The following is a 16,442-nucleotide window of genomic DNA, read 5'->3' as shown; positions in this document are numbered from 1 at the left end:
CCTAGTAGCAACGAGCATGTACAGGGACACTCCATTCTTGGCGAGATGCATAGACTTGCATGAGGGCAGCAGAATATGAGGTAGCGAACTAGAAGTATGCATTCTCGCACACAGATAGAGCTAGTCTCGCAAAGCGAGACGCGCGACTCGTCCTGTGCATGTATGCTTCGTCAAGTTGTCAAGTAGGCCCAGTCGCGCAGATATGACATGGCCGAACGCGACCGATAGACTCCTGTCTCGCAGCCACCCAACGACCATGAAGCGATGCGACCGACCACATGGTCGTGTAAGGCCACGAGCTGAGCTCCACAGACTGCAGTGCAATGTGAAGACAAACACGGAAAGATGTAGTAGCAACGCTCTTAGCCGCGCCGGAGGACAGAGATAAAGGGAGAAGTCCAATTGATTTAGCCGGACAAGTTACGACAGGCTATACTTTGCCTTTACCTGCCATGGCCTCCATGACATGAGCACCTGGGCCGATGCCTGCTTCGTCACAGGCAGTCCGCAATTCCTCTAAGCAGCTCTGGATCTCTTCATTGTTCATCAGCGACTCCCACTGTTCTTCAGTGGGCATCGCACTTTCACTGAGTCCGTGTGTCTCCATCTTGGCAATCAGCTTGTGTAGTGACCGCATGATGGCAGGGTTCGAGGTGATTTGGCCTGCGAGAGCACTTGGACTTTGTGTCGGGGAATATTGACTTTCGGCAGCATATCCCCGCCTCGAATATAGACCAGACAGTTGTGTAGCGTTGACACGGGCTAGTGTGCCTGCAGGTCTTTGCCAGCTGGCCAGCAGTCTTGTGCTCCTCAACATCCTGTGCAGCGTGTTTGTGGTGTCTCTGGTTGATGGTCGCCGACGTCAACTATCCTACGACCACCTTGCAATGGCCCATTCATGAAGCGCGTCCGCGACCAGGTCGCACAACGCCCAGTACAGGGTCAAGCAGTCGCGCCTGGACCTCCGACGCCAGTTCTTGAACAGGCGCCAGCACCTGCGCTTGTCCCGGCCTTTTTCCACAAGTCACCATTGCAACTCTATGATGTGACTGCGCCGATACCGGTTCATGCTACAAAGGCTGAGGCGGCTTGGACGCCTTTCAGTCGGGAGGACTCGAGTGCGCTTGAAGGGCTGTTTGAGCGAGTGAAGGGATCACTTGATGCTGAAAGCGTGGAAGAAAGTGCAGAGGAGAAGCCTGCGTTCGATACAGTCCTGGTTGGCTTGGAGCGGTTGCATCAAGTATGCCTACAAACATGGCAGATGACACCAGTCTATTGGCATGCGCGTAATGCACAGCAATCTCAGGCAACAGTCACGCGAGGAACTTGGTTCTATGCTGCAACATGGCAGCCCCTACCACATGCGCTTGCTGATCTCATCGAAGCAGGCTATCATGATGTTGCGCCTTGGACAGAGACCTATGCAGCTGAGCTGGACGCTGCGACCTCATTGGGCGAGGGAGCTACGGCGAAGCTGAAGCATCCCGTCGATGGTGCGCGCTATGTCACGTACCAGAATGCGCAGCGTGCTTGGCTTGGTTCCACTACATTGACAGCGAGGCTTACTGGCAAAGTCATGGCAACCTTGGGTAGAGCCAGGAAAAGTGCACTTGTTGAAATCTGCAGAGGGTACGATTTTGCAGCATCACAAACTGATTCGGCCTCACCACAAGGAGCTGCATCTGACGCTGCCGACAAGGATCAAGAAACGGTCAACGACGTTAGTGACCTCATTCTGGTTATTCACGGTATTGGTCAAAAGCTTGCAGAAACTTCCGAGGGATGGACATTCACGCATGCGGTCAACAGGCTACGTGTCAACTTGCACGCTCAGTTAACGACGCCCGTAGTGAAGCAGTACGTACGACCTGGATTTTGTGTTCAAGTCCTGCCAGTCAATTGGCGCATCAATTTGGACTTGGACGCGCCACCTCCTGCAGAGACGGACGAGAATGCATTCTTCACTTTGGAAGACATCACTATTGATGGCATTCCTGCTGTACGCTCTCTCATTGGCCAAGTGGTGCTTGATATCCCCTACTACATGTCTCATCACAAAGCGAGTATGGTGGATGCCACAGTCAGAGAGGCAAATCGTGTCTATGCACTCTGGATCAAGCACAATCCTGGATTTCTCAAGACCGGTCGTGTCCATCTTGTTGCGCATTCGCTAGGCTCTGCCATCAGCTTTGACATCCTTTCAAAACAGCCGACTGATGTTTCCACGGGGCCATCGCTCAGCACACGTCTTGGACGAGCTCTCAATATGCGCGCGCCCGAGGAGGAAGAGCGTGCAGGCCAATTTGCCTTCAACACGACCAATTTGTTTTGTGCAGGCTCGCCGGCAGCCTTCTTCCTGCTGTTGCATAGGCGCCACCTGATGCCTCGAAGGCGGCTGCAAGTGGACAAAGCTCATCAGGACGCGACGGATCCAAAGATCACCGGCCAACAAGGCACGTACGGCAGTTTAGCTTGCACAAATCTCTACAACCTTTTTTACAGCACTGATCCAATCTCGTATCGGATGACAGCTACAATCGATGCAGCACTGGCTCAAGCTCTACCTCCAACGCATATCCCGTCCACGAGTGCGCCATACTTTGCATCCTTCTTCAATTCAAGTGAAAAGGTAGAAGCGCCAGCAGTATCACGACCGAAACTGACACAGTTGCCAACGACTGTCGAGCTGCCACAACACGATTTTGGCCGTGAACGCATTGCAGATGCCAGGCTCGCACTTCTCAATGAGAATAAGCAGATCGACTACCTATTGCCCGCATCGGGCGGATTACTTGAAGGAAGCAGCCAGTACTTGAGCATGATGACGGCGCATCAGGCGTACTGGGATTCCGCAGAATTTGCGCGCGTGCTCGTGCTTGAATGTGGCCGTGAGCCTGGCGCACAGCACACATTACCAATGATGCGCGGCAAGAAGCGCGTCATGATGCCAGAGGCAGGGAAACAGCATATTAAATGATATAGAGAGCGTTGTTTATGAAGCGAAAATCAACATACTTTGGTGCTCATGGCCTTGCATGTTGGACCATGTTGGACCGGACATGAAAGAGCATGCCAGTCCACAATTGAGGAGGGCGGCACATAAGGTTCCTAGATACAAGTTCCCAAGCTGCCGTCGACATTACACCTGCATTTGTGAGGTTGCTGATCGCAATGGACATGTTTGTCGTTTGCGTCAACTTCAACGATCGTCAATAGAACTTTGTGCTTCAAAAGTCTGTTTGCGATCTCAGTATCTTCGCAAGTCTTGTTCACCGATCCCCGCGGAACCCTGTACATTGTAACCGTGACCTTACAGTTACAACTCTGCCATTTTGGTGGGCCATCTTGAGACTGATCATTCATAGGAGAAGCGGAGACCTGGTAACAAGGGCCGCTCGTTCCTTCACAGGGTTCCCTGGCCTTCACATAACTATCCCAGATGGCTTTCACAGTCGAATTGCTCCTGCAGACAGCTTCGGTGCAATGTTGAAGATCAGGAACTTGGATAATGGTCGAATTCGACAACGTGACCTTTCGACAATGTCTACCGGATTGAATTGGCCGTATGGTCATCAGGAGGATGACTACAGTTGTAAGCAATTGTATGGGCTGAAATGGCATTGTGTCGTTTCTGCGTGTTGAATACTGGTTGATGAGATTGGGCCCTGCGGGCTTCAAATATCCGCGGATCCTGTGGTCAATCGTATTGATGGGCCAGCAATCACGCCTTGCTCAAGATGACTGGATGATAAGAGTCATTGGCGTGCGATGTAGCATTTCCAGGAGCATCGCAAGCAATGATATGCGACGACTCCACCGATCCGGGATAAGAAGATACTCAGGCCGCTCTTAACAACAGCTCAACACCCTCTGTTCAGCTTTCAAATGCGAATGATATGAACCAAGATGCCATATTTGATAGGTATCAAGCTGCAGTTGAGGCCGGAACCGCTGCCGTTCGATGACTTGCATGGGTCGCGGCACACAAAACTGGCGACTTGATCGGCTTCAGGGGCCAAACAATGAGAACGACAGGCTTTGTTTGCTACATCTGTATCATAGTTTTCGTATCCTTTCCAGCAACACATTTCAGCACAAGCAAAGCACTAGTTGGTAGGGCCGCAAACTATTGGTGGATGCCAAAGCAGCGTATGCAGGAAGCCTGAGAGATCAGTGAATCTCAGCGAAGCACGCTTCGTTGAAAAAGCTACAGCATGCATAAACATATGTCAGCTTGAACGATCATAGCCGGTAGATGGCCAGTCCTGAGCCAGTTGTCATTGTGGGTGTAGTTGCTGGCGCAGTTCTGCCTCGGCCGAGTCGTCTCAAGGCCCCGCAATCCCCAGACTCAAGTACAAGCAGCAGCAGCAACACCACCCATCCACAACATCAACCATTGGCATGTCTTACGAAAACCTGGATGCAAGTGCCCTCTTCGGCGTCGAAGGCAAGTCTGTTCTCGTCACAGGTGGCGGTTCCGGCATCGGCTACATGATCGCCCGAGCCTTCATCAGCAACAATGCAAAACACGTCTTCATCTCTTCTCGCAAAAAGAGCGTCTGCGACGAGACCTGCAAGGAGTTCAATGCTCTCGGATTCAAGGGAAAGGCTATTGCTATTCCAGGCGACTTGAACAAGCGCGCAGATGTCGAGCGTCTTGTATCTGAGATCACAAAAGTGACGGGCGGCAAACTGCACGTCGTCGTCAACAACTCTGGCAATAACTGGGCTGCTCCCTTTGACGAGTTTCCCGATGCAGCTTGGGACCGTGTCCTTGGACTCAACCTCAAGTCTGTCTTTGTCGTGTCTCAGCTCTGTACGCCTCTATTGGAAGCAGCAGCTACACCTGACGACCCAGGCCGATTGATTCACATTGGATCTGTCGATGGCAACCGTGTGCCGATTCACGAGACATTTGCATACAGTGCCTCCAAGGCCGGTGTGCAACACCTCTCGAAGCATCTTGCCGGCCACCTCGGCCCACGTCTTATCACCTCCAATACCATCTTCTGCGGTCCCTTCCAGAGCGCCATGATGAAGGCCACCCTTGAGGCAGCTGGGGACTCCATCAAGATGGGCATTCCGCTCGGTCGAATCGGCAGAGCCTCAGATGTTGGTGGTCTATGTGTCTTTTTGAGTGGTAAAGCCGGCAGTTACATCAACGGCGCTGGTATTGCACTTGATGGAGGTCACTTGTGTTCTTCAGGCGCTTACTACGATGCAGAGGAAGCCGCTGAAGCTGCAAAGGAAAAGGCAAAGCTTTAAGATACAACTATAACCAATCTATTTGCCATTTATTTCATGAGCCTCCTGCAATGGGCCAATGTTCAAGGTTGTTATAGATATAACGAAGTATGTCGACACCGTCTCGACCACAGACATTCATGATGATTGAGACAGGTCAGCCTTTGCGAAGTCATCTGAGAAGATAGCGAGTTGGAAGTTCGATGGAGCCAAGTTGGCCAACCCATCTGACGGATTCTGACCTGACATTCAAACAATCTCAGGCGTGAAACTCCTGCTTCTCATGACAAACAATGAACACGTGGAGTTGGTCTGCCTCTACTCATTGTTTGCTGCGTCTGATGAAAACGCAACATCGAACCGCATGATTCAAAATTTTTCTCTGTCTTCCAGGAAGCTCGTCCGAGCGCCTTGCGAGGCAGTTTTGCTCCGAGCCCGGCTGCAGACTAAATCGGTGCAAGGCTGAGGCTCGCGTTGCTTTCTTTCAGCTGCAGCCGCAGCCTGAATTTGAAATATCATGCTCAACATGAACGCCGTTTGAGTCTGACAGCATCGGCCACTCTGCGATGTCCAACGCTGTCCGTAAACTGTTCAAAAGCCCCCCTGGCGAGAAAATCTCGCATGTTCGGCCGACACTGGACTGACAGGTCATATTTTCGTTGTCACATAAACTCCTGAAATCATCACAAGTCTGGCTAGAAACTGCGCATGCTCGTTTGAGAACGGCGATACTTAAGGGGACGAAAGGCCTAGTGTCAGACCTGACAGACCATCAAAAGCGATTCAACTTCCACAATAGTATTGAATCGGACGTTCAGGATGAAAGTGGTCGAATACACCTGGTTTCTTTTGCTCCTTCTCTGTTCACTAGGGCAAGTTAATTGCAAGATTAAGGCTAAAGGTGGTGGAGGAGGTGGTGGTGGGAAGGATAGTGGGTCCGGCCGCGGACGCACATACATTTTTATCGGCGGCAGAAGTCGCACACGTAAGTGCCGTGACACCGGCTTTGCGCTGCAGACAACTATCGCCAGCAATGATACTGAGTGGAGTGGACATCCCGACTTCGATTGTGCTGTGTGGTGCAACAAGAGGCATCTCGAGCTCGTGGTTCAATTCAACCGACCTGACAATGATCCAATTTTCAAGGGAGTGAGGTATGAAGGCGTTGTCGACTGGCAGCACTGCAAAAGAGAAGGAGGTGTGGCCAAATTAGAAAATGATGCACAAATTGTGGAGGCCACGGGTGATTTACCAAAGCAATGCATCTGCACGGGGGTGATTGAGTTTCTACGCTGGAGGAGGAGCGATGATTGCTATCCCGATACGCTCAAGGACAGTATCGATCTAACGGCGCAAAAAGTTCTACCAATCCATCCGAACCCAAATGGCAACGATCCAACAACGAAGTGGCATACAGTGGATTGGAAAGGGCGGTCGTGGCAATGGTTCCAAAATGCACACAACGTTTACTGCAAAAATCAGCATGGTGGAATTCGCGCCTCACATGTTGGGGAATGCTGGAAAAATGGCCATGGATCGGGCCCAAAGGACCCAATTGACTACAAGGATGATGCCAATGGCATCGAACCTTCCGAATGGGAGAAGTGGATCGAGCACTACACTCCTGATAGATCTCCTACGCCTGACTTTCAGAAGTGTCCGCATTACGGGCGCTGGTCCGAAAATTAGGTGTTGGTGTCAGGGACTCAACTTTGTTACTTCTTCCAAAAGTCTAATCAGATTCTGAGGATATGTCTCATGTCTCAGCAGTCCTGCGTCACATCTCTAGCTTGCGCTATTCACTTGTGCACAATCACAACGATCCATCCAGTCTTTCCTGCTCGAGATCATGAAATTAGCCTTTAAGCATCTTCAACAAATTGCTTGTTCTTTTCTGACTCTAGCCCCTTATCTATAATTCGTTTCAAGACAACCCCTTGCGTTTGGCTTGTTTGGCTCATCTGGCTTGAGGCTATTCACAGGCTTTGGAGCCTGCCCATTGGTTTTGGTTTTCTGAGGCTGCTTCTCCTTCCAATCGATTAGGAATAAATGGAAAGCGTTCTGCTGCATCGTTCTTCATTCACCAACTTCGTACACAGGTAGAATTGTCACTACCTACCAGTCTTGATGCTCAGTGTCTCCGAAGTAGGCTCGATGAGCTCTGACTCGTACCTTGTCTGATGGTGCAGCTTCCAATTATTTCATGCGAGTCTCATTCAAGTTCAGCTGCAGTCGCTCCACTATCATCGGTTGCAACTTGAACGAGCAGTATACAAATAAGGACAATGCAGAGGAGAGTATTTTATACTTCGAATGAGGATTCTGCATTTGTCTGTTTGCGGTGCTTCTATCTGCACCTCAATCGTAGAACTTGTGGACGAAGTATTGCCAGAGAAGATACACTCTGCTGAGCCTCTATTTGCACCTCAATCGTAGAAACTTGTGGACAAATTATTGCCAGAGTAGATACACTCTGCTGAGTAACGCATCGAAAGACAATTGCATTTCAACTTTTCTTGAAAGGGATCATCTGAGAGGGTATGCATCTTGATTTCTTCATGATCATACCAGCTGCAGTTGCAGTAGTGACGCAGCTCGTCATGTATACTTGCACTTGGGTGATTGGCCCTGAGCTTCTTGTCAGACCTGGGTGCATTCTGAATGTGTCTGTCACTGTCTTGTTCGTCGCAACAGATGTGAATCTTTAGCGTGCACGTACATACTCATGTGTGAAAGTTGGTTTTGAATCCGATCGCCAGCAGCTGTGACCATTGAAAGCTGAACCCGGCAGGCCCCAAAGCGTCCACGGGTTCAACACCAGAACGGTCTTCAGATGACACATAAGTTCGTGGCACCACATCAGCGAGACACAACGCGGCTGCCTAGTGAGCAAAGTACAGGGCAAAGAGTATATGAAAGGTGAATGACATATTACTACTGTATATAGCGCAACTAGATAGCAAATCGGAAACCTGGCTTGCCAGCAATGACATAACCGCTCTCCTGTTTCTTGTTCTCGCGCCTAAAGTATACCGAGAAGATACAAGCCCAGGTGATGATGAAGGCATTGCATGCAAGGCAAGCTGCAAGTCCGGGACGGTAAATAGGCGCATCTTGTTGCCTGAAGACCAAACTTCCAAAAATACCACCAATTGCACCAAACCCGACTTGCAACGCACTGAGTACGGCTCGCCTCGACGATGTGTGGATGTTGTTCTGCATATACCCAATGACGGCTGGAACATTGGCGTTTGTTCCAGCGGCCACGAGGAAAACGGCAGTATATTGTCCCGCAGGCTTGACTCCTGGTGCGTACAAGACGCCAAGACCAATCATACAGAGCGCACTGTGAAAGATGATGAAGGGAGCACGCAGCTTGAGCCTGTCGGAGAAGTACGCGGTTGTGACTGCGACGAGGATTGCAAAGACGTAAGGCGGAGCAGCCAAACATTGGGCCTCCACAAGGGAGAACCGCAATCTCAATCGCAAAATAGTCGGGAGGAAGTAGGAGAGAGCGTATCTATCGTTAGTATTGTCTGCATGGCTGATATATCGCAATGACTGGCAGTCCTCAAACTGCCATTCAAGGTCGTAACACATTTAGGGTTAACTCACGAGGTGACTGTGCAGCACATAAACATGAGAGCCATGACCCATGCGCGCCATTCCAAAAGGTATTTGCCAAGCTTCCTTGCAGTCAATGGGTCATGCTCCAAGTCATCTCTGTCCTTCTCGAGTCTGTACAGCACTCGAGCGTGATCGCGAGGACTCAAGAAGCGTCTCTTTTCCGACTGAGGGAATTCAACGATGAAGAAGAATGCAAGAATGGCCAATGCGACGGTCTGATGTTAGTGGAAGATTCCAAATTAGTAGAAGAACGAACAATGGCACCTTCAATGAAGAAGATGAATGACCAAGGCCTGTAGTCACCGCGAGGGCCAATTCGGGCAAGACCATACGCAAGAATAGAGGACAGACCAGAAGCCAAGACGCCAAACATGTAGAAGAAGGTGATACGCTTCTGCAATTCGTATCGTTTGTACCAACTAGACAGCAAGAACACACAAATGGGGAAGTATCCACCTTCAAGCAATCCGAGAAGTGCGCGAAGTCCAGCCAATGCGCCCCAAACCTTGACGAATCCCATGGCGATCCTGACATGTTAGCAAGTATTCATCTGCATTGAGTCATACATGGTGGTTCCCCATGCCAGCGCGATGGCAGTAATGACAAATCTGGGCGACACATGACGAACGAGCAGAGTCGCTGGCAGTTCAGAGATGAAGTAGGTCGGGAAGAACACCAGAAGCGCAATCGAGTACCGATTCTGAATGCCAAGAACGAGCTCTTGGCTCATACCTTCAATTTGTGCATTACCCATGTTGGTTCTGTCAATAAGACTCCAGGCATAGAGTGCAGCAAGCCAGGGAACGACGTGACGGTCGACTTTGCGCACAATGCGGGCATCGTGCGTGTCATCCATGATGTCAGGGAACTCTGCGTAAGCTGCATGGTTGGGGTGGTGGTCGCCGATGTCCTTCTCGCTGCGGTAGCCAGGTGTGTCGGAGCTGATTGAGCTAGTGTTTTCGAGGTGCGAACGGTCCTGCTTGACGATGGGTGCTTCCATCTTGACAAGTCGTTTGAGGCCGTTAAACAGGAGTGCGCGCCGTCCAGCCTTTATGCTACCAATGTCAGGGGCCCAAAGAGTCTAGGTCGCGCTGCTCATGCATCACGGCTATTGTAGGGGATCTAGGGATCCAAAGAGGCAAGACTGCCGCGCGCAACATAGCCCGCGTGAAACTGGGAAACAGCTGTCATGAAGATGGCTGTGTAGATGGTACTAGTTGCTGCGAAGAATGCGAGCAGTTCCCCGGATTCACCTCGCGGGGGCTTGAGCTTTGCCGAGACTTTTGGGGATCGGAGCCAAACTGCCCAGTGCCCATTGCCCAACGTGTGCAACAGTGCAAGGCAGGGAATCCTCGCACGAGCGAATGAGAAGGACGTCTTCTGAATTTGAGTTGGTTGCCTTGTGCTCAGCCTCGAATTGACGTGTGTGGTGTTGTTCACCCTAGGAAGGTGTGCCACACGGCCGCGAGACGAAGCTGGTCAATAAGAAGACTCAAGAGGTACACATTATTTGGCATGAGCACGAGTACCACAATGAGTAATGCTTGCGACAGTCATAGCCTCATAGGCAAATTCAACAACATGAAGCACGACAAGCACGTCCCTCAGGAAGCGGTACCATTCGCGCGTCGCAGCCAACAGATCGGGATTGCTTCGTGTTGTTCCTGTTGAGCTTGTCTTACCAGCCTGGTGCAGGGCTTGGCTGTCACACCGCGGACAAGCCGCAGGCGCAGTTGCTTGAATAATTTAGTAGCTCAACGTGCGACCGTATCGCGGCACTTTAATAGCATCTTAAAGTGACTTGTACACATAGAGATGATAGAGCCCATAGTCACCAAGCCTCGACTTCCTCAATGACAGACTTTGCCAGCTATTCGACAGCGTGGATTGTACTTGTTCCTCCTGTGCACTTGTACGAGCTGGGCAGACTGGATACGTAGCTGAAATCGAATCTGCAGCATATGTTCATCTTGGTGCAAGATCGGCGACGTCATGCCCCGAAATGCGGGAGGCTGTGCATGTGCGCGATTCCGGGGTCCGGAGAAGGTTGCCGTTCGAGCGCGCGCGTGTTCAACCTGTTCAACCTTGGAAATTTTGCAAAGAACGGTCACATGGCATGCGACGAGATTGCCGCTTGTACTTGTTTCTATTTCAGCGACTGGAGAGCATGGGACCTCTATCGAGCTCTGGTATGCTCCCACTGTTGTCTGAGTGTCCAATAACGGAGAGATTGTTGACGAGCATTCGTACAACACTACGACTCGCCTGATGTGGCGATTGCAAGTTGAGCTCCATTCAAGCCAAGTCCGGACAATTTCACCAGGGCAAGGCTCCAAAGGCAGCAGAGCAGAAGCACAGCTATGCTTTGCCAGCACTCTCAAGCTTTCCAGGTCGCATAGTCCGGCTGCTAGGCTGTAGCTCGAGCTGGCGAAGCGTATATTCAGATGGGAAGAGGCTACAGACTGCTTCATCTTCATCCAGCAGCATCTGACAAGCATAGCACCACCGGTAGTCTGACAATCCACGATTGGGTCAACAGTAGAGCACTGATGACTTGTACTTTGTTCGATATCTATCAGTTTAGTTCGATGAGCTTGGTGGCAGGAAACGCGATGAAGCGATAGCTTGCTAATTGTGGTCCCACCAGTATCTGCCGTGACAACAGCACTGTCTACGCAGCTAGCTTGTTATGCAGAGCACAGGCTAGTAGCTAGACATCCTCTATGAGTCTCTCGGAGCTGCTGCTTCACTGCTGGTCTGTCGTTGGGGGCACGTGAATTCGACGTCACTGTTTGACCCTCGATCGAGACCGAGAACTTATATATATAGTAGTGCTACTCATGAGAGACTAGCTTTAAGAACAAGGACAACACATCTACCTGCTATCAAGTAGCTCGGTCTTAGCTCTCAAGAGACCCGGGAACTCAAGCTACTGATTGAAATCTCAAGCTCGCCATGAAGGGTGCTCGCGCCAGTGGCAAGAATGCTCAAGTGCCTATTAACGCTCCTGCTGCCAAAGACCCTCCTGCCACCGCAGACACAGAAGCTTCTCGAGAATCGTCACCTGATGCTCTGAAAGGCGGCCTCAAACAGCAAGATATCGACGATTCGCCACCCTCGAGGTTGAAGCAAATCCAGCTCGAGGACTTTGAGCGAACAATGTTGCATCGCGCCAAGGTGTATGCTCGACGAACCCAGAAGAACACTCCCGAAGAGGACCTTGTCTACTACGAGCCTACTACTTTCGAGTCGCTTGGTCCCTGGATTGCCTTGAGGGCAGTCTTCAACTACACAAGTAACACTCTGCAGCGCATTTGGCCACCGTCCAAAGACTGGCTGAGCCTGACCTTCTGGATTTACAACATCACCCTGATCATTGTTGCTGTGCTCTTCACGTGTTTGCAAATGGCGTTCTGGTTTTGGGAAGCTGTCCTTCCTCAGGCATGGATCAAGGGCATCACTGACTATGCTAATGATACCATGTAAGAAGCTGACCTGCAAGACGATCGCTAACTATAGTGTCATTCAGCGCTTGTTCAACAATATGACCAAAATCAACGCTGCCTCTGCAAAAGCCCTTTCTCAGCCTGCGCAAGACAAGACCTTCAATCCGGCTGTTGCCGAGTTCTTACTCAACATGGCGTCTGCAGTTTACGTCCGAGACCCATTCATTTACACTCAAGCTGAACAGTACTATCAAGAGGCATTCTTCCTCGATGGTTGCAAAATCTCGTCTTTCCGCTCGCTCTCCACCGCCGACAACTTTACGCGCAAGAAACTAAGCGCCTACTTCCGTGAGAGTGTCGCACCCATCGTCAAGTTGACAGACCAGCTCAATGTCTCCTACCACCTTATCTCTGAGCTTGAGACTGGATTCGGTGGTCCTTACGCATCTTTGATGGCAAGCAAATCGGCAGAGAACCCATTCATTGTTGTTGTCTTCAAAGGGACCTCTCCTCTGAGTCTGGATGAGTGGCTCATCGACTTCAACTATGCACAAGTTTCTGGAGGCAAATTTTTCCGAGGCGACTGTCACCAAGGCTTCTTTACATGTCTCTTTCCCGACAAGCAGGATTCCTGCGAGCGCTCTGAGGACCGTCTCAATTACTATCCGTACCAGACACTCGTTGAAGCCATCAACCTGAAAGCTGACAAGATGGCTGCTGCCTTCAACGTCGAGAAAATTCCTGTTTGGGTTGCTGGCCATAGTCTCGGTGCAGGCGTCGCAACACTCTTTTACGGCTGGCTGCTCAACAATACCAACACACTCTCCAAAACCACCACCTTGTGTGATGCCTATACATACGGCAATCCTGCTACAGGCAACCAAGAGTATGCACGCGGCTACTTTGCCACGTTTGCAAAGCATGAGGGAAAAATGCTCTGGCGCATGATTTGCGACTCGGACATGGTCTCGCGCGTTCCACTCAACAAGGATACCGCAGGTACGGGTGGCGTGGGCGAACCATCACTCACTGGCGTACGTGAGAACTCTTACCTCAACTATGCAGCTCCGGGCAATGGTATTCGCATCTTCTCTGACCGTGCACCACTCCTCAAGGGTTCGTTTGAGATTGCTGAAGCTGCAGACAAGGCTGTTCATGGATCAGAGGCACAGTTGGGCACATCATTGGCACTTGCTGATTTGGCACGATGGATACCTGGTGCCAAGTTTCTTGTGGATCATGCACCGACGCGCTATGCCGAGTGTCTCCGATTCTCACGCGGCAAGTATCAGATCCCTCCACACTGAGTTCAGGTGAGACGATACAGCGATGGTATATTTAAACGACTTGACGATTTGGAGCAATTATCTAGCATTAGCATAGCAAGCATTGTCTCCTTTTAAGTGCTCTTGCTGCCATTGCTGAACCTGCCATCCGCATCCCAAAGATCATCACGACAACCACAAATCTGACCTCGCATTGCAGGTATGGATGCTCTTTCGAATACAGTCCCACTCAACATTTCAATAGTCAACGCGGTGATCGCTTGAATGTCCTTCTGCAGCAAGGCGTCAGGGGTGGCAAATTTTCAGATGACACAGCCTAGCCTCTACAAGGACGACTTGACTGGCTGCTTAACGAGCTCAAGCAAGCCCCTTGGCGCCTGGACGTAGCGACTCCGGATCCAGTCAGCGAAACCCTTGCCCAGGCTATCCAAAACAGACGTGCTCGTCACGCCACGGCCCAGAATCCCATAGATGACAAAATGCACCGCCTTGAGCTGTGGGAAGAGATCGCGCTCGATTGACATGGAGGGTTTGAAGTCATCGCCAAGAAGATTCTTCATAACATCGCACGTCAAGTACGAAACGAGCCATTCGTAAATCTCTGGAACAGGGATTTGAGAAGGTACGCCGGAGCTGTTGAGAGGACTAAGTGGGTAGAGACCAATATTGATATTGCCACCCTTGTCGCCTGATCGCGCAAGCACGAGATTGCCAAGTTCCGTTGTGATCGTGTCGCTACCAGACACCGATGCAGTCTCCTCGACAAGACTGGTTGTCGTATCGCTATCAATTTCGTAAATGTCCTTGAGTGGCGATGTGCCTTTAACACGATCAATACGAGTTCGTATACCAGCCAGACCACCCTTTCCAATTAATGTAAAGCCTACATCTAGCTTCGAGAGGTCCCAGAGTCCAGGATAGTAGCCCAAATAGATACGCGGCACACCTTGTGCAGGATTTGTCATGATAGTGCTGTGGTAACCGCTAAAGTGCTCAAGACCAATAGATGCATGGCTCGCCATGACTGCTGAAACAAGCTCAGCAGAAGGCGCTTGAACGAAGCACCGAATAAAGCTTGTCCCTCGGAATTGTGATGAAGCGTTAGGCTCTGGGATACCATATTCTTGTACTTCATGCATACTCAGCTTGTCGAGGATGCCAAGCTTCTTGAGGCGGAACTCGGTTTGTTGTTTGAAAAGAGCAGCCTTTGCACGGTAGTTGCTTCCCGTCACACCAATCATGTACTCCACTTGGTAGCCGTCAATCCAAAAGATGGCACACTTGGTGGTGGCCGGAGGTGCCATGCCCTTGACGCCAGTGACTAAAACGCGACTGGGTCCTTGCTGAGACATGGCGATGTCCCGACAACGAGCAGCAACATCTGAATTAAGATATTTTGTGCCTTGAAGCTCGTAGAGGAAGTGTGCCTTGATGGTTTCCACATTCACCAAGCCAGGGAGACTTTCTGGTTTGGTGATGACACATGTGCCGTCATGAGCAACTTCAGCTATCGGCATGCCAATATCAGTGAGATCTCTTTCGAAACTGTATCGCTCAAAGCCAGAAAAGTTGCCACCTGTTGAGTAACCACTGCATTCAATCAGATGTCCTGCAACGAGGGCACCGCCGTACGCGTCGTAGTTGTCTTCCTCCCAGCCATGCCACCAAGCAGCTAGTCCCATCACTGGCGATGCATCTGCCACACGACCGCAGACGACAATATCCGCACCAGCTTCAAGCGCAGCAGTAATGGCACGCGAACCAAGGTAGCAATTGGCAGAGATGATTTTCCGGCCTTGCAAGGTCTCAGCAGCCTTTTGCGATGCATTTGCATGCGAAACATTGGTGTTGTCGCCGTCTAGATGGCGGATCGACTCACCGCGAGCAATTTGTTCAGATACTTCTTTCGTCACCAAGTCCCCGTCAACATAGGCGACCTTCAGATCGTAGCCCGCGGCATCAATCCAAGACTGTATTTCAATGGCTGCTCCCTTGGGATTGAGACCACCACCATCAGAGACGACCTTGCACTTGAGTTCATTGACCAGAGACAGCGAGTCTTTGAGGCCAGTCATGAAATTGGCTTCCCATCCTGGGTGCTTGCCAATTGATTGCCCAATGGCAGAGATGGACAGATTGAACTCTGCCAGCGAGTCTCCAATCACCGCATCTGTTGTTAGTTTTACCAAACGCGTCTCCGATTGGATTACCTATGCCGTTCGCATCCTTTGAGGCAGCTAGTAGATTCTTCTTGAACAAGTCGGGAGAATCACCAGCAAAGCCGGAGACACCCACGATCCTGATTGCTCTTTTTGACATGCTTGCTCAGTGACCAGTCCCTTGTACTTTCTAGTCGCTACGGATGCCGAGATGCCGCTGTCAAGGTTTATCAGAGTGTCGTTGATGCCAGAGTGTCCAACGTGGAGCCGACGGAAGTTGCCGCTTTGTGGGGGGATGCAGACTGATCGGTAACCTCTGGCCAGCTGGATGCTCAGGCAGCAAAAAGCTTCTGTCATGATTGATGCATGCCGTATTGCTTGTAGTGGACGACCAACTAATGGTGCCATGGGTCTCTGCTGCTGCGTCAATCCAATTCCACATGGAGACTGATCTCAAACTATGGGAAAATAGGGCTTATTTACAAACACTATGCTACGACACGGGCACTATGCTTGGTGCGACCTCAACGAGCACAGAGGAGATAAGCTACTAAGGTCAGGAGGCAATGCTACGACTGTGGTTGTAATGCTGTTTGACCAGCAATGAGTCATACTGAGCCATAGAAATTTGGAGTACAACGACTTCCAGTCTCATCACCGTCCTTCCCACATACGACTTG

At 50.7% G+C, this 16,442-nt stretch overlaps 6 protein-coding genes across 6 annotated transcripts; 4 read left to right on the top strand and 2 right to left on the bottom strand.

The window, feature by feature from the left end:
• Nucleotides 1–1,012: 1,012 nt before the first annotated feature.
• Nucleotides 1,013–2,932, top strand: BCR37DRAFT_332798 (DDHD domain-containing protein; the record flags this gene model as incomplete). The annotated part of the gene is made up of 3 exons (XM_040867076.1): nt 1,013–1,538; nt 1,596–2,246; nt 2,298–2,932. Coding segments are annotated over 3 exons (1,812 nt in total), but the record flags the coding sequence as incomplete, so codon positions are not given.
• A 1,384-nt stretch (nt 2,933–4,316) lies between these two features.
• BCR37DRAFT_115744 (uncharacterized protein) lies at nt 4,317–5,380 on the top strand. Its single transcript, XM_040865957.1, has one exon. The coding sequence runs from the start codon at nt 4,402–4,404 to the stop codon at nt 5,263–5,265; it is 864 nt and encodes a 287-aa protein (XP_040723304.1). The 5' UTR covers nt 4,317–4,401; the 3' UTR covers nt 5,266–5,380.
• Nucleotides 5,381–6,063: 683 nt separating this feature from the next.
• On the top strand, nt 6,064–6,933 carry BCR37DRAFT_388921 (uncharacterized protein; the record flags this gene model as incomplete). The annotated part of the gene is made up of 1 exon (XM_040870677.1): nt 6,064–6,933. The coding sequence occupies one exon, from the start codon at nt 6,064–6,066 to the stop codon at nt 6,931–6,933; it is 870 nt and encodes a 289-aa protein (XP_040723303.1).
• Nucleotides 6,934–8,196: 1,263 nt separating this feature from the next.
• Nucleotides 8,197–9,727, bottom strand: BCR37DRAFT_350570 (MFS general substrate transporter; the record flags this gene model as incomplete). Its single annotated transcript, XM_040868015.1, has 4 exons — nt 8,197–8,764; nt 8,860–9,086; nt 9,128–9,398; nt 9,438–9,727. The coding sequence occupies 4 exons, from the start codon at nt 9,725–9,727 to the stop codon at nt 8,197–8,199; spliced, it is 1,356 nt and encodes a 451-aa protein (XP_040723302.1).
• Nucleotides 9,728–11,826: 2,099 nt separating this feature from the next.
• On the top strand, nt 11,827–13,624 carry BCR37DRAFT_394690 (Alpha/Beta hydrolase protein; the record flags this gene model as incomplete). The annotated part of the gene is made up of 2 exons (XM_040871509.1): nt 11,827–12,353; nt 12,391–13,624. The coding sequence occupies 2 exons, from the start codon at nt 11,827–11,829 to the stop codon at nt 13,622–13,624; spliced, it is 1,761 nt and encodes a 586-aa protein (XP_040723301.1).
• Nucleotides 13,625–13,775: 151 nt separating this feature from the next.
• On the bottom strand, nt 13,776–16,182 carry BCR37DRAFT_115738 (uncharacterized protein). Its single transcript, XM_040865956.1, has 2 exons — nt 15,814–16,182; nt 13,776–15,773 (listed from the first exon to the last, which is right to left on the bottom strand). Exons 1-2 carry the CDS (start codon nt 15,920–15,922, stop codon nt 13,927–13,929), a joined length of 1,956 nt encoding a protein of 651 aa, XP_040723300.1. The 5' UTR covers nt 15,923–16,182; the 3' UTR covers nt 13,776–13,926.
• Between the last annotated feature and the right edge of the window lie 260 nt (nt 16,183–16,442).

This window comes from Protomyces lactucae-debilis (assembly GCF_002105105.1).
Source record: "Protomyces lactucae-debilis strain 12-1054 chromosome Unknown BCR37scaffold_18, whole genome shotgun sequence".
Classification (NCBI taxonomy): Eukaryota; Fungi; Ascomycota; class Taphrinomycetes; order Taphrinales; family Protomycetaceae; genus Protomyces; species Protomyces lactucae-debilis.
This window is presented reverse-complemented; position numbering and strand designations above follow the sequence as displayed.

What these genes read in the sequence shown, in the direction of transcription:
- BCR37DRAFT_115744 (XM_040865957.1), top strand. Translation starts at nt 4,402, where the DNA reads ATGTCTTACGAAAACCTGGATGCAAGTGCCCTCTTCGGCGTCGAAGGC.
- BCR37DRAFT_115738 (XM_040865956.1), bottom strand. Translation starts at nt 15,922, where the DNA reads ATGTCAAAAAGAGCAATCAGGATCGTGGGTGTCTCCGGCTTTGCTGGT. An exon ending in AAAGGATGCGAACGGCATAG is followed by an intron (nt 15,774 to 15,813) that starts GTAATCCAATCG and finishes AACTAACAACAG; the next exon opens with ATGCGGTGATTGGAGACTCG.